Here is a 16415-nt window from a genome sequence, read left to right on the forward strand (position 1 = left end):
GCTGCCCTTAGTATTATTATTATTATTTTTATTTTTATTTTTATTTTAATTTTTCCCTCTCTCCTTTATTGCTTATGAGGGTCTATATTTTGGGGAGGGTATTATGTTTACTCTTAAACAAGAATATTTTAGAAATGTATTTTAAAAAATCATTTGTACAAAAATAAAATAAATATAATTTTAAAAAAAGAAAAAAGAAAATACAGACTCTAAAAAGAGGGAAACTAAAATTTTAAATAAATATATTTCAATCTAAAAAAAAGTTAACTTAGACACACTTAATCAAGTTAAGAAACTTATCTTAGGGGTGGCTAGGTGGCATAGTGGATAAAGCACCAGATGTGGAGTCAGGAGTACCTGGGTTCAAATCCGATCTCAGACACTTAATAATTACCTAGCTGTGTGGCCTTGGGCAAGCCACTTAACCCCATTTGCCTTGCAAAAACCTAAAAAAAAACTTAGCTTACCTTTCAAGAATTAAAAGGGGAAAAGGGGAAGGGGGCAAGGGAGGAGAAAAAAGAGAACTAAGAGAAGGGGAAAAAGGGGAAAAGGGAAAGGGGAGGAAAGGGGAAGGGAGTTGATTTAAAAGGGCAAACACACTAAAGGTGGCAGTGTTCAGAAACTGGGGAATATGGATAAAGGGAAAAAAGGGAAAAATACAAACAGAAGGAAGATAGCATGGAGGGCAATAAAGAATTAGTAATTATAACTTTGAATGTGAATGGTATGAACTCTCCCTTAAAACATAAGTGAATAGCAGAGTGGATTAAAAACCAGAATCCTACAATATGCTGCTTACAAGAAACTCATTTGAAGCAGAGAGATACATAGAGAGTAAAGGTAAAATGTTGGAGCAAAATATATTTTGCTTCATCTGAAGTGAAAAAAGCAGGGGTAGCAATCCTTATCTCAGACAAAGCAGCTAAAAAAATAGTATTAAAAGAGATAAGGAAGGAAACTATATCCTCTTAAAAGGTACCATGGACAATAAAGTAATTTCAATACTAAATATGTATGCACCCAATAATGGTAAAGCATCCAAATTCTTAGAGGAGAAGTTGAAAGAGCTACAGAAAGACATAGTCAGCAAAACTCTACTAATGGGAGACCTCAACCTCCCACTTTCAGATTTAGATAAATCAAATCATAAAATAAACAAGAAGGAAGTTAAGGAGGTAAATAGATTGTTAGAAAACCTAGATATGATAGACCTATGGAGGAAATTGAATGAGGATAGAAAGGAATATAATTTTTTTCCTGCAGTACATGGCACTTACACAAAAATTGACCATATACTAGGACATAAAGACCTAATAATCAATTGCAGAAAGTCAGAAATAGTGAATACATCTTTCTCAGATCATAATGCAATGAATATCATATGCAATACTAGACCAGGGAGATATAGACCCAGAACTAATTGGAAACTAAATAACCTCACTTTAAAGAATGAGTGGATCAAGCAACAAATTATAGAAAGAATTAATTATTTCATCCTACATAATGACAATAATGACACAACATACCAAAACCTATGGGATACATTCAAGGCAGCTGTCAGGGGATATTATATCTTTAAATGCTTACATGAATAAATTAGAAAAAGAAGAAATCAATGAAATAAATATGCAACTAAAAAATTAGAGAAAGAACAAATTTAAAACCTCCAATTAAATACCAAATTAGAAATTCTAAAAATTAAAGGAGAAATTAATAAAATCAAAAGCAAAAGAACTATGGAACTAATAAATAAAACCAAGAGCTGGTTTTATGCAAAAAACAATAAAATTGATAAACCTTGGGTCAATTTGACTAAAAAAAGAAAGAAGAAAACCAAATTGCTAGCATCATAAATGAAAAAGGTGAACTCGCCACAATGAGGAAGAAATTAAAGAAATCATTTTGCCTAACTCCATGTCAATAAATTTGACAATCTAAGTGAAATGGATGAATATTTACAAAATTATAAGTTGCCCATATTAATTGAAGAGGAAGTTAAAATCTAAATAATCCTATCTCAGAAAAAGAAATTCAACAAGCCATTATTGAACACTCTAAGAAAAAATCTCCAGGGCCAGATGGATTCACAAGTGAATTCTAACAAACATTTAAGGAAAAATTGGTTCCAATTCTATATAAACTCTTTGGAAAAAGAGGTGAAGACGGAACTCTGCCTAACTCTTTCCATGACACCAATATAGTGCTGACACCTAAACCAGGAAGAGTTAAAACAGAGAAAGAAAATTATAGACCTATCTCCCTAATGAATATAGATGCAAAAATCTTAAATAAAATCTTAGCAAAATTATTACAAGTTATTAGGATAATACCTTATAATCAAGTAGGATTTATCCCAGGAATGCAGGATTGGTTCAATATTAGGAAAACTTATTATACTTAATTATATCAATAACATACCTATCAGAAACCATATGATCATATCAATAGATACTGAAAAAGCTTTTTGACAAAATACAGCACCCATTCCTAATAAAAAACACTAGAGAGTGTAAGAATAAATGGTTTGTTCCTTAGAATAATAAACAGTATCTATCTGAAACCATCAATAAGCATTATATGCAATGGGGATAGGCTTGAGGCATTCCCAATAAGATCAGGGGTGAAACAAGGGTGACCATTATCAACACTACTATTCAATATCGTATTTGAAATGTTAGCTTCAGCAATAAGAGAAGAAAAAGAAATTGAAAGAATTAGAAAAGGGAAGGAGACAAAACTCTCACTCTTTGCAGATGACATAATGGTATACCTAGAGAATCCCAAAAAGTCATCTAAAAAACTACTAGAAATAATTAGCAACTTTAGCAAAGTAGCAGGATATAAAATAAACCCTCATAAATCCTCAACATTTCGATATATGACTAGAAAGATACAGCAGAAAAAGCTAGAAAGAGAAGTAACATTAAAAGTAACCTCAGACAAAATAAAATACCTTGGAGTCTACCTGCCAAAGCAGACTCAAAAACATTTTGAAAACAATTACAAAACTCTTCTCACGCAAATAAAATCAGATTTAAATACCTGATCAACCATCAACTGTTCATGGATAGATGGAGCTAATATAATAAAAATGACAATTCTACCAAAACTAAACTACTTGTTTAGCACCCTACCAATCAAAATTCCAGAAAGTTACTTTAATAGTTAGAAAAAAGTAGTAGGTTAATTTATATGGAGAAATAAAAAGTTAAGAATTTCCAGGGATTCAATGGGAAAAAAAGTGCAAAAGAAGGTGGCTTAGCCTTACCAGATCTAAAATTATATTATAAAGCATCAGTCCTTAAAACTGTCTGGTATTGGCTATGAAGCAGAGTCGTGAATCAGTGGAATAGACTAGGTGCAATAGCAGGAAATTATTATAGTAATCTGCTGTTTGATAAACCCAAAGGGTCTAGCTATTGGGATAAAAACTCTCTCTTCGATAAAAACTGTTGGGGAAAATTGGAAGTTAGTATGGAAGAAACTTAGATTAGAACATTGTCTCACACTCTATACCAAGATAAGATCCAAATGGATATAGGATTTAGACATGAAAAAAACAATATTATAAGTGAACTATAAGATCAAGGAGTAGTTTAGCTGTCAGATCTATGGAAAGGGAAACAGTTTATGACCAAGGAAGAGATAAAGAAAGTCATTCAAAACAAACTAGATAATTTTGATTACATTAAATTAAAAAGCTTTTGCACAGACAAAGCCACTGTAACCAAGATCAAAAGAAATTTGTAAAGTGGGAAATAATTTTTGCAACTAGTATTTCTGACAAAGGACCCATTTCTAAAATATACAGAGAACTGAGTCAAATTTTCGAAAAAACAAGCCATTTCCCAATTGACAAATGGTCAAAGGATATGCAAAGGCAATTTACAGCTGAGGAAATCAAAGCAATCCAAAGTCATATGAAAAATTGCTCCAAATCATTACTTATTAGAGAAATGCTAATTAAAGCCTCTCTGAGATACTACCTCACACCTCTCAGACTGGTCAATATGACCAGAAAGGACAATTATCAGTGTTGGAAGGGATGTGGAAAATCTGGGATACTAATATTTTGTTGATGGAGCTGTGAACTCATCCAACCTTTCTGGAGAGCAATTTGGGATTATGCCCAAAGGGCAACAAAAACGTGCATACCCTTTGACCCAACAATACCACTATTGGGTCTATACCCTGAAGAGATGATGAAAAATGGTGAAAACATCATTTGTGCAAAAATATTTATAGCAGCCCTATTTGTGGTGGCAAAAAATTGGAAATTAAGTAAATGTCCTTCAATTGGGGAATGGCTTAGCAAACTGTGGTATATGTATGTCATGGAACACTATTGTTCTATTAGAAACCAGGAAGGATGGGAATTCAGGGAAGCCTGGAAAGATTTGCATGAACTGATGCTGAGCTAGATGAACAGAACCAGAAAAACACTATAGATCCTAACAGCAACATGGGGATGATGATCAACCTTGATGGATTTGCTCATCCCTTCAGTAAAAAAACCAGGGACAATTTTGGGCTATCTGCCATGGATAATACCATCTGTATCCAGAGAAAGAATTATGGACTTTGAACATAGACCAAAAGACTATTACCATCAAATTAGAAAAAAAACATCATATTATTATTATGCAATTTTACTATGTCATACTTTATTTTTCTTCCTTAAGGATATGATTTCTCTGTCATCACATTCAACTGAGATCAAAAACATGGAACCAATGTAAAGACTAACAGAATGCCTTCTGTGGGGGTGGAGGGAGGGAAACAAGTATGGGGGGAAACTGTAAAACTCAAAATAAATAAAATCTAAAAAAAAAAAGAATCCCCCTCCCCTTTTTTCTTTAACTTTACACACCAGCACAGCTACCACCAGCTCAGTGAGGGAGGGGCTGATGTCCACATAGGGGCCTCTGCACACCTACTTCCTTCTCCCCCTCATTATGAAACTCCTCAGCCCAACTCCCAGCTCCTTCACAATTTAAAACTTAAGATGAATCCCCAGACCCAGAAATGCCTAATGCAGACACTTACACAAGGCAGGACATAGAACAAACACTCACACACTCCTATGGGAACATTCGAACTCCCTAACACAGTACTGGATCCAATCAGCTTCCTACTGACTTCCTTGGCTTCCAGCTACCAGCTGGGACAGCTCTCCCACCTGGAGGACTTCTCAGCCAGTCCAGGGTGGTTCTGGCCATCGATGCCACCCTGGAAATCTCCCCTTTACCTTGGTTCTACTCCCAAACATTTTAATCACTCTTGGCTCCAAACCTGGGTCAATCTTCCCAGGAATCTCTGAGATATTTCCCCAGCAAAGAACATGAAGAAAGTAGGCTTGAAATCAAGTCATTTGCATGCATTATTTTCTTGTGTTCTTCCTGGAAAATATCAGGAAAAGAGATTTACATTAATATCTGAAGATGAGCCCCCAAATTGTTATAAATGGCTCGAGAATTCTTGGTCCATAGTAATTAAAACAGCTTTTATTAAGCTATCTTAACAAAATGGCACACCTCTCATGATGGGAGAGAGAGGGGCCTGTCCTTCATTCTTGAGAGGGGCCTGTCCTTCATTCTTGAAGAAGACCATGACATCAGAGAGATGATAACATGACAAGCACATGAATTAGTTTTGATAGAGAGGGTGCTATGCTAAGTCACCTGCCTTTACTTTCTCCTCAGGTGTCATCTGGGTCTAGTGATCAGATAAGAATATCAGGAAGACTGGAGATTAGATTAGGTGACTTTTTCCCAGCTCTTTCTCCCCCAGGGAATAGAACACAGTAGTATTTGCAGAGAGTATCATAAAAATGATAGGAATTCTCATCTGAAGTTGTAAAGAACCTCAGAGCCCAGCTAGCCCAACCTCTCTGTTTTGCAGGTGAAAAGAGTGAGACCCAACAAGGTAATACAATTTGTCCAAGGTCAGGTAGCTAGGTGGTAGTGGATTGAGCACTGAGCCTGGAGCTAACCTCAGGCACTTATTACCTGTATGACCCAGGCAAGTCATTTCACCTCAGTTTCTTCATCTAAAAAATATTAATAGCACCTGCTTCTTATGGTTGTTATGAGGATCAAATGAAATAATAATTGTGAAATGCTTAGCACAGCACCTGATGTTATATAAATGTTAGCTACTATTATTATGTTCTTTCTTTTACCTATTTGTGTCAAATGATAGCCATCTCTAGGGCAGGGGGACAGAGTAGAGAAGAAAAAATTTATGTGTCAATTTTGTATATTTGAAAAAAATAACAAATTGGGCATAATAGATTTGCACTTTAATGCACAATCATCTTTTTATTGTGCTATTTTATGAAAATGCTTGTTTTAATCCATAAATTAAAAATAAAATTTTAAAAAATTTTAAAAGGGAAGGTTAAGATGTAGTCATGTATGTTTAAATGGTTTGATTGAAAGAATAACAAAAGGAAGCTTGACATTTTGAACTCCTTCCTAAAAAGGTTGTCAGCCCACACAGAAAGTAAAACCTTTACAGTGTAAGGTTTCTGGACCTGACTATGGTCCTGGTTCTGCTTGTCCTTTGAAGAGTAAAGACTAGTGGAATCTGATCAGAATGAAGTGTTAGTTGCTTTTCTGTCACCATCGAGCTTAAGGGGAGCAGGTCTTATACAAATTAAGATTTTTTCTGATTCAACCAGATTTAGGGGAAGCTGCTGCAGGGCTTACCTAGGGTTCAATTTATGTTCAGAGGCCTGGGCTACATGCCATGAGGTAGGGCACAGGGCTTCCTTAGAGGTGTTTGGGTGATGGAACGTCAGCAAGCTTGAACTCTCTAGTGGGTCTGATAAAGGGGTGGTGGCTACATTTAGGTCATTGTAAATTCTAATGGCTAAACTCTGTTGTTTGGAATGGCTCCTTGTTAATTTTTTTTTTCTGGAGTACTTTAGGTTATCTGGGACATGCCCACATGATAGAAGACAACAAGGTTATGTAATGGATAGAGTGACAAACCTGTAGTCACAAAGATTCTTCTTACTGAGTTCAGATCTGACTTCATACACTTCCTAACTGGGTGACCTTGGACAATTCACTTAACCCTGTTTGACTCAGTTTCTTAATCTGCAAAGTGAGCTGGAGAAGGAAAGGGCAAAACACTCCAATATCTTTGCCAAGAAATCCCAAAATGGGATCACAGAGTCAGACATGATTGAAACTGTCCAATAATATGTGATAGAATAATTTATCTCTCATAGTGGTGTTGAATTTTATTTTTTTAGGTGATGAGATTACTTTTTATTATGGAAAGCCTTTCTTGATATCCCTTAATCCCCTTTGGTCAGTGGGAGGAGATATAATTGTTTCCCCAAAAGATTCCATAAACATTAGAAGAACATGCTCAACAGGTTGAGCCAGCACAAAGAAAACACTGCTTCCAGAACAAGGTGGGTTTGCAGACAGTTTAATGAAATGCAAGCAATATCATGTAAATGAGTCCATTTCCCCCTCTTTCTTGCCTCAGATATCAACCTCTGCAAGATAATTCATAGAATAGACTCACAGGACCATTGAATCCCAAGGTCAGAAGAATGTTCATGCCCTCAGCAAAAAGGAAAGAAAAAGAGACTTGTCCAAGATTACAGAAGGAGTAAGTGAAAGATCAGTAAACTAGAACTTAGGTGTCTGAACTCATAGCCTAGGACTATGCCTCTGATGAAGGGGGGATGTTTCAGAGAAGGAGATTTTAAGAGGAAAAGACTGAGTTCAGAGAAATACAGGGTCAGGGAGATGGGGAAGTTGAGGAACTGGGATGGTTTGATGGACTTAGAAGGCTTAGACACTCTGCATTTGTAGAGGAGCATGGGAAAATGTGCTTGTTGATCCAATCCACATATCTTGTGATACGTGTGTAGATGCCAGGCTTTTGGGGCATGCCACAGCCTATTCCCCAACTCACTACCCCAACCTGCTTCCAGGAGTTCCCAACTTTGCAGACCAGGGGCCCTCCAGAGTCACCCTAAAAGGCAAGAGAGAATCTGTTAGCATTAGCTAAAGTGAGAATTTCCAGGAGAGGTAATCTCTAAGGTGTAATGTGGGCAGGGGGTATAGGAAGGGGAGACAGATTGTAGGAAGAAGGAAACATCCAAGGTCTCTCACCTGACAGGAGTCTACATGGGGTTTGCCAGCACATAGCATGTCATCCTTAATTATTCTAACAGATGAGCCAGTGTACATTCCCTCATGATAATCTTCATCACATTTTTTCACATCCAACAAAGGGACTTGCACCTGCCTCAGGGTATAAGGTGGGGGCAAGGATACTGCAAAAGAAAGAGACAATGGTGCAAATGAATCAATACTGCCCTGGCTTCTAGAAAGAGTTGGAGAGGGGAATGAGAAATAGAGGTAAGAGATCACAGGTCTACTTGATGTTCCAATCCACATAGGAAGCCACAGAGTCATCAATTAACTGTCCTATTGATCAGTTCACTAACCCTGCAATTCTCCAGCCCTAAATTCTCTTCTCTGGTCCTATCTGTGCCTAGAGACACAGTGGTGCAGTGACTAAAACACAGTGGATAGGACTTGAAATTGAGAAAAGTCTGGGTCCAAATCTACCCTAAAACATTCACTAGCTATCTGACCCTAGACAAATCATTTAACCTCTGACTACTTCAGTTCTGTAAAATGAAGATAGCAATATCCCTTACCTCCCATGTGAGTAAAAACCAAAATATTTGAAAAACATTTTTGCAAAGTTAAGAGCACTATATAAAAGCTCTGATAACAATGTGTTGTCTCTCTCTATTAGAATCTCCTTGAGGTCAGGAACTGGGTCATTTTTCCATTTTTTATTTTACTCCCAAAGCTTAGTACAGTGTCTGGCACCAAGTAAGAGCTGAATAACTTCTTTCTTATTCATGCACTCACTCATTCAGTACCCTCATTTTATAATGAAAGATACTGACTCTCAGAAAAAGGAAGCAATATTTCATATAGCTAATAAGTGTTAGAGTTGGAATTTGAATTCAGGTTCTTTTGACTTCAAATTCAATGCCCTTTCCATTCATGGGACATAGACACAGAGGAATATGGTATGTAGACCCATGGGGATAAGGGTCCAGAATTCTTATTAAATAATTCAAATTGCTAATGGAGGGGAAAAATGTATGTTTCTTAACTTTTTCTCACTCTTTCCCCTCTCCCATCCCCAAGTATTAGCATGCCTAGGTCTGACCCTGGCACCAACATTGGTAAATCTGAGAAGACCCATGAAAGTACATTTCCATCCCAATGCTCACCTCCAGAATCAATATTCCCCCAGCCAGTCACCCAGCATTCCGAATCCAAGGGGAAGGTCTCTGTGGCCTTAGGGAGGCTAATAAGTTTAATATGTCTAGACAGTTCCACAGGGTTCTTCAGTTTTAGTAGAGCGATATCTGCACCCCGAGTAACAAAGGTATAGTTGGGATGAATAACAATCTTCGACAGGGGCAGTAGCTTGTCCTCATAATATAGATGTTGTTCCCTCAGTTGGACCCTGAAGGCTGAAGGCTCCAATGGAATACTGGCAGAATAAGGAAAGAAATGTTCCTATAAGGATTCTGGGTCTGGGCTGGAGGGCCACAGCTGAGTTCAACAACTCTCCCTCCAACCCCTGCAGACTTGATGATTAAGCTTCTCAAGGCCTGCCACAACTTTCCAACACTATAAGGTTCTCCAGCTCACTGCCTATCACCTTTCTTTCTCTCACCTGGATTTCCCAGTTAAGTAATAGTGAGTAATAGTGTCACATGCATGTGGCACACTTTGGTTTTAAAAAATACACAGTCCCCAACTTTCATTTTTGAGGAAAACAAGTAAAAGACTTTTGTCTCTCTTTTATATAAAGGAAGAAATTTAACCCTAAAGAAATAGGTAAATAATACTATTAATAGTAATTAGTAAACAAAAAAAAATCCAAAGCTACATAGTGAGTCAATGACAGAAAGTAGATTCAAATTCAGGTTCCCTGACTCCTGGCCTTAGATCTCTTTTCTTCTCCCCATTCTAAGTTCATTCATGTCCATTCAGATGAGTTGGGAAGGGGAAACTTACGTCCCAAAGCAGTGGGAGGCAGTCAGTACCCACTGGGGGTGGATGAGGGAGCCACCACAGAAGTGCTGCCAGTATCCACTGGCCTGACCCCTGAGGCTGACCTGCCAAAGCCACTCTCCCTCTGTAGCTTCATCACCTCCAACAATGCCAACTTGCTCCCTGTCTAAGGAGGAAAAAAAAGTGACTGTACCATCATGTTTTTAGACATCAAATGCTTCTTGGAAAACTTCACACTTCAGCAGTGACTGTCCTCTGCTTTTAAGATTATATCTTGGCTGGGTCTCAGCTAAAGGATCATATTCTTTCCCATAACAATAATTTTAACAACAAAAATACTGATAATGATATTATCACAAACATTTGTTAAGAATCTTACATTTGTACAGTTCAGGGAGCTTTGCAATATACATATATAGGACCTCATTTGATCCTACCAACAACCATGTGAGATAGGTACTTAAGGAATTATAATTTGACAAATATGGAAACTTACATTCAGAAAGAAAGCCTTAACACCCCAAGTCACACAGCTAATAAGTATCAGTGATGGGAGCTGATCCTAGAGGTCTTTCTTATTCTGAATCTATCCCTCTTTCTACTATTAAAAAAACTACTACCAGTGGGATCTCAGAAGTCCTGTTTCCCAGCAATAGCAACCACCCCAAGGATTCCTCATCTCATCCCAGAGGAAGAGTTGAAGCATCTTCATATGCACCTCAGGTATCACTCCCCATGAGATAAATGCAAGGACAGGTACTTAAAGATCAGGCAGGGACATTCACCTTGAATCAGAGGGATTGAACTCCCTAGGAGGGGAAGGGTCAGGAACAGCAGGCACAACATCTGGAAGAATAAAGAGAGAAGGGGACTAAAGTCAGCAGAGTGCAGATCCAGATGTCAGGATCTGGATTGAAGCAAACTGCAATGTGGAGCTAGAAGCTGGGGCTTTGGAAATAGGGTCTCTATAGAGGATTAAGATTCTTACCATGTCCAAGCTCCCGGGTTGTGTCCTCCCCATTAGTTGGACCTCTATTTATCATCCAAGGGCAGGAAATAGAGGACGGAAGTAAGACAGGGTCACCCGGCCCTCTTCTCAAAAGTGAAGGGGGATGGTGAAGGAACTGGAAGTGTGCTGAAAAGTCTAGCTAATGATCTCTTGGATGCCTAAGCTCCTGTCCTTTTCTCTATCTCCATCTTGTTTCTAATTCTTTTAACCTCTCCCTATTTCCAGGTGCTCTATAAATCAGAGATTATGAGAGTTATACCTCCAAGTAGGATTAGGGAATCATGAATTTACATAGTACTTTGCTTTGACCCTCTAAAAACAATTTATCTTGTAACTTTGTACAGAATTAACTATCTGAGTTTCTGTCTTTTCCTTCTTCTAGAAATAAATTCTAAGGATCTAAATGTTTAAGCTTTAAATTGCCCCCTCTATCTAGTTCAGTGCTCTTCCCACATCAAATATTTAATTCATGTTGAACAAATGAAAAAATGAAATGAATAAATGAATAGATGAATATGATCCTAAGATTAAAGATGTTAGTGTTGGAATGGATCTCAGAGATTTCCTAGTCCAATTCCAATTAGGAATCAGAAATCTGAAACCCAGAGACTTTGAACAAGTTAAGTAAAATAACTTTCCAAGGTCTAATAGGTGGCAGTGGTTCTTAAATTTTAGGCCATTTCTATGTACTTGTTCCAAACCTGGTTTATCCCATCATCTGCTCCTTCTTGGTCCCAAAGAGAGAATGGTATCTGCCTAGTTCTATATGAATTTGTGGATCTATCCAATAGGGAGCCCTGGGACAGACTCATTCCCAAGGTCTACCATACAAGTTCATTCTTTACCTATTAGAAACTATTCTTATTTCCATGGTGGACTAATGGGGACTCCTCACACTGTAATACTCCAAAAGAATCTAAAATATCATTCATATAGCTAGTCCTCCAACAATGTATATGATAGCTAAGACATGCCTGCCTACAATGGACAGTCCATATATATGACTTTTTATAAGTTCATTACCAACTGACTAAGAACTTTCCTGGCTTTCTCTTGACAGTGAGAGGAAATCAATGGAGTATAGGATCAGTCCATTGACTCTTCCTTGCTCTCACTATATGACCAGGTTGTCTCTTTTCCCATGCCATAAATTTCCTTAGTGACATCCCTCATACTCACCATGTACTTCTCATTGTCATATATGAACCTCAGGTGCAATTCTTCAGATACTGTTTCATGACTCTTAGTCATACAATATTGTCACAAGAATGCAATACTTAAAAAATGAGTTTTTGTTTCTGGAAAAGATTATGAATAATCCAAAGTAATTTGCACTATTCCAAAAGGCAATCCAGAATAGAACTTCTGGGGCAGAACTAAGATGGCAGCGTGAATTTTTTCCAACATAATCTTAATTGAAGCCTATACACACAAACATTAAAGCTATGGATTCCACCCACAAAAAAAAAAAGATTTAAACAAGTTTTCAACTTTATACACATGGAGGACCTTCATGGAGGATTTGTCTCTTCAGGGGAAAAGAAGAAGTAAAGCCTACTAGGCGAGAGAGCAGGGAAGCCAGCGGGAGGTTTCTAGCTACCTTGTAGTCCAGGTCCCAGCAGCTAGGCAGCATCCCAGGTCTTGGTAGATCAACAACAGCCCAGGTCATGGACATTAGATAGCAGGCCAAAAAGGAAGGTCCCATTTTCCAGACAAAGTCTTAACCCTGGGAACATTGGGCACCAGACAGGACTAGGTTGGGAACAAACTACTACATAGGCAGAGTCTGCACATATAGGAGGAAACAAACCTCTGCATAGGTAACACATGGGCTGCATAGGCAACATCTTAGCAAGTGATAAGCAGGGATCAAACCTCAGTCCTAGGACAAAAAGCTTGGGAGTATATCCCCTGTACCCCAGGAACAGAACTCAACAATCAAAATGACTAAAAAAGCACTAATCATAGAAAGCTACTATTAAAATAGAAATAATAAAAATGCCATTTCAGAAGAAGAAAGCAGGGACAAATTACCTATATAGGCAGTCTCAAAGAACTTTATGAATCGGACTCAAATCTAAAACCTCATAGAAAAGCTTTGAAAAGATTTTTTAAAATCAAAGAAGAGAGGAAGAAGAAAAATGGAAAAAAGAAATGAGGATTATGCAGGAAAATTATGAAAAAATGACCAAAGAAATAAAATCATCTAAAAATAAAAATAATCAAATGGAAAAAAGAATGAAACTCATCAAAAAATAAAATTGACCAAATGGAAAAGGAACTCAACTCATCTAAAAGTCAAATCAACCAACTGGAAAAGGAATGCAACTCAGCTAAAAGGAAAACAATTTATTAAAAAGTAAAAGTAGCCAACTGGAAAAACATAAACAAAAAGGCTAATTGAAGAAAATAAAACCCTTAAAAATTAGAATTAGATAAATAGAAACTAATGAATCAAGATTCCATCAAACAAAATCAAATGAATGAAAAAATTGAAGAAAAACAAAAAACCTAGAAAATAGAACCAGAAGAGATAAATTACAAATTATTGGTCTACCAGAAAGCCAAGATCAAAAAAAGAGCCTGGAAAATATATTTCAGGAAATTATTATGGAAAACTGTCCTAATATACTAGATCAAAAATATAAAATAGACCTTAAAATACATAGAACACCTTCAGAAAGAGACCCCAGGATAAAAACTCCAAGAACTATCATAACCAAATTACAGAATTCTCAAAAAAAAAGGAAAAAAATACTACAAGCAACCAGGAAGAAGCAATTTAAATGCAAAGGAAGCACAATCAGAATTACACAGGACTTATCAACTTTAACAATAAAGGATCAGAGGGCCTGGAATATGATATTTTGGAGGGCAAAGGAACTTGGATTACAACCAAGAATTTTCTACCCTGCAAAATTCAACATATTCTGTCAGGGAAGAGGATGTATTTTCAATAAAATAGGAGACCTCCAAAATTTCCTGAATAAAAAAGATCAGATATGAACAGAGAATTCAGTCTCCAAACACAAGACTCACAAGATGCATGAAAAAGAAAATGAAAAGGGAAAAAAATAAATGTTGGCCAAGAACATTTTATTGTATACACCTCTACAAGGAAAGATAATACTTGTAACTCTTGAGAATTGTATTTCTCTTAAGATAGTTAAAGGGTTGAATATAGTTGAAGGGATTGTGTTTAAAGGATCTGAGTATGGTTGGTTCTTGTCCTTCATTATCAAAGAATATCAAAATGACATAGCTATGTTTGAGACAAATTACAGTTGTCCAACTATGACTGATCAGATCAATATGATCAGAATGTTCTATCACAAGTCAGGCACAAAGAGTCCAGGTGAACAATCGGGGTGTTTACTCTAAACATATATATCTCAAATTTCCTTTGAGCTACTTTAATTCTGCCTTGCTCATAGAGCTCAGCACTTTATCTGATGAGGACACCCTGTAATAGGTGTCTCCCATGCCTTACAATCAACTCTAAAATTCTTAAAAGAAACCTTCAAGGTGTTCCAGTATTTAGAGAAATTAGAGGCACTATATTTAATTAAATCAGAAATGACCTTAGTTTACTAGATACCTTAGTTAAGGAAACTTGTAGAGTACAATAGGGACAAAGAGTGAGAGCATACTTAAAAGTGTGGACATAAAGAAATTAAGAAGCAATCTTGCCTTAACCCATACTTTAATTAACAAGGATTTTAGAACCATGACTGGGGTGCTAAAAGAACAGAGGGAGAGAGTGTGCCTGATACTTTGGTTGGGAAAAGTTGTTTGGCTATGGTTGGGGTGCTATAGAGAAGGAGGGAGAGAATGTACTTAGAGGGACTAGACATGAAAACATCGTGAAAGAGATTGTGCTTTGCTTGACACTTTGGCAACCATTGGAAAGATTGGGCTGGGGAAGAGGGGTGCATAATAAATGACTCGTGAAATAATTTGACTCTGCATGATGCTTTGACTCATGAGGAATGTGTCCTTGGAGGGTACTTGAAAGAGGGTAAGATATAAAGAAATTATAAATTGATGTGATTTATGACTCCCAAGAAGTGTATTTCTAATGAGACAAAAGAGGGGAGGGTACTTAATGACTGTGAGGCAGCTGTTTATTAATCAATCAATCAATCAATCAATAAGCCTTTGAGAATAGTTCTTCTACCAGAACAGATAAAAGGAGTATATTTTGGCAAAGGGGATGGAAGTACAAGAAAGGGTTAATATAATAAACATATGAAAAGAAGGACTATGGTAGGAGAAAGCTAGGCATTAGTGAATAAATAACACCAGATGAAAAGGCACAAACATCTATTGCAGTAGAAGGAAAGAAGGAGATGTGTGAACACTGAGTAAATCTACTCAATACATCTGGTTCAGAGAGGGAATAACAAAAATTCCTAATTTGTATTAAAAATCTATCCTACCCTACAAGGAAGGAAAGTGGGGGGGGGTAGGGGAAAAAAGGGAAGAAGAGACTGATAAAAGGGAAGATGAAAGTAAACATGAAAGTGAAAGTTAAAATTTAAAAGAAAAGTTTCCATGGAAAGGGAGCAAAACACAGGTGAGGAGTAATAAGAGGAAAGAAAAAAGTATAAATGGGCAAAGACAACATGGAAGAAAATACAGAATTAGTAATCTTAACTGTAAATGTGAATGGAATGAGTCTTACATAAAACAGAAGCAGATAGAAGAATGAATTAAAAATCAGAATCCTACAATATGTTGTTTACAAGGTACACATTTGAAGCAGAAAGAGATACACACAGGGTAAAGGTAAAAGGCTGGAGCAAAATATATTATGCTTCAGAGGAAGTAAAAAAATCAGGGGGCAGTGATATTGATCTCAGACAAAGCAAAACCAAAAAACAGATCTTATTACAAGGAATAAGGAAGAAACCACATCTTCTTAAAAGACACCATAGGCAACATAGTTATATGATTATTAAACATTAAACACCAAGTGATATAGCACCCCAATTCTAAGAGGAGAAGCTGAACAAATTATAAGGAAACATAGATAATAAAAGTTTAATAATGGGGAACCTCCTCTCTCAGAATCACAGAATAAACAAGAAAGAAATTAAGAAGAATAAAATCTTAGAAAACAGATATGATAGACCTCTGGAGAAAACTCAATGAAGATAGAAAAGAATATACCTATTTCTCTACAGTACATGGCACTTATGCCAAAATTAACCATGTACTAGGGCATAAAAATCTTACAATCAAAGGCAGAAAGGCAAATGCATGCTTTTCTGATCATGATGCAATAAAAATTACAAATAATAAAGAGCCATGGAAAGATATTTCAAAAA

General features: G+C 36.8%; 1 protein-coding gene across 1 annotated transcript; it reads right to left on the reverse strand.

The window, feature by feature from the left end:
- Nucleotides 1–7427: 7427 nt before the first annotated feature.
- Nucleotides 7428–11097, reverse strand: LOC141494818 (mast cell tryptase-like). Its single transcript, XM_074196000.1, has 6 exons — nt 11065–11097; nt 10862–10922; nt 10080–10242; nt 9284–9549; nt 8139–8302; nt 7428–7998 (listed from the first exon to the last, which is right to left on the reverse strand). The coding sequence occupies exons 1-6, from the start codon at nt 11095–11097 to the stop codon at nt 7762–7764; spliced, it is 924 nt and encodes a 307-aa protein (XP_074052101.1). The 3' UTR covers nt 7428–7761.
- Between the last annotated feature and the right edge of the window lie 5318 nt (nt 11098–16415).

Source organism: Macrotis lagotis, chromosome 8 (genome assembly GCF_037893015.1).
Source record: "Macrotis lagotis isolate mMagLag1 chromosome 8, bilby.v1.9.chrom.fasta, whole genome shotgun sequence".
In the NCBI taxonomy this organism is placed as follows: domain Eukaryota; kingdom Metazoa; phylum Chordata; class Mammalia; order Peramelemorphia; family Peramelidae; genus Macrotis; species Macrotis lagotis.

What these genes read in the sequence shown, in the direction of transcription:
- LOC141494818 (XM_074196000.1), bottom strand. Translation starts at nt 11,097, where the DNA reads ATGGGGAGGACACAACCCGGGAGCTTGGACATG. An exon ending in GCCTCCCACTGCTTTGGGAC is followed by an intron (nt 9,550 to 10,079) that starts GTAAGTTTCCCC and finishes TTATTCTGCCAG; the next exon opens with TATTCCATTGGAGCCTTCAG. An exon ending in CCCATGTAGACTCCTGTCAG is followed by an intron (nt 7,999 to 8,138) that starts GTGAGAGACCTT and finishes CTTGCCTTTTAG; the next exon opens with GGTGACTCTGGAGGGCCCCT.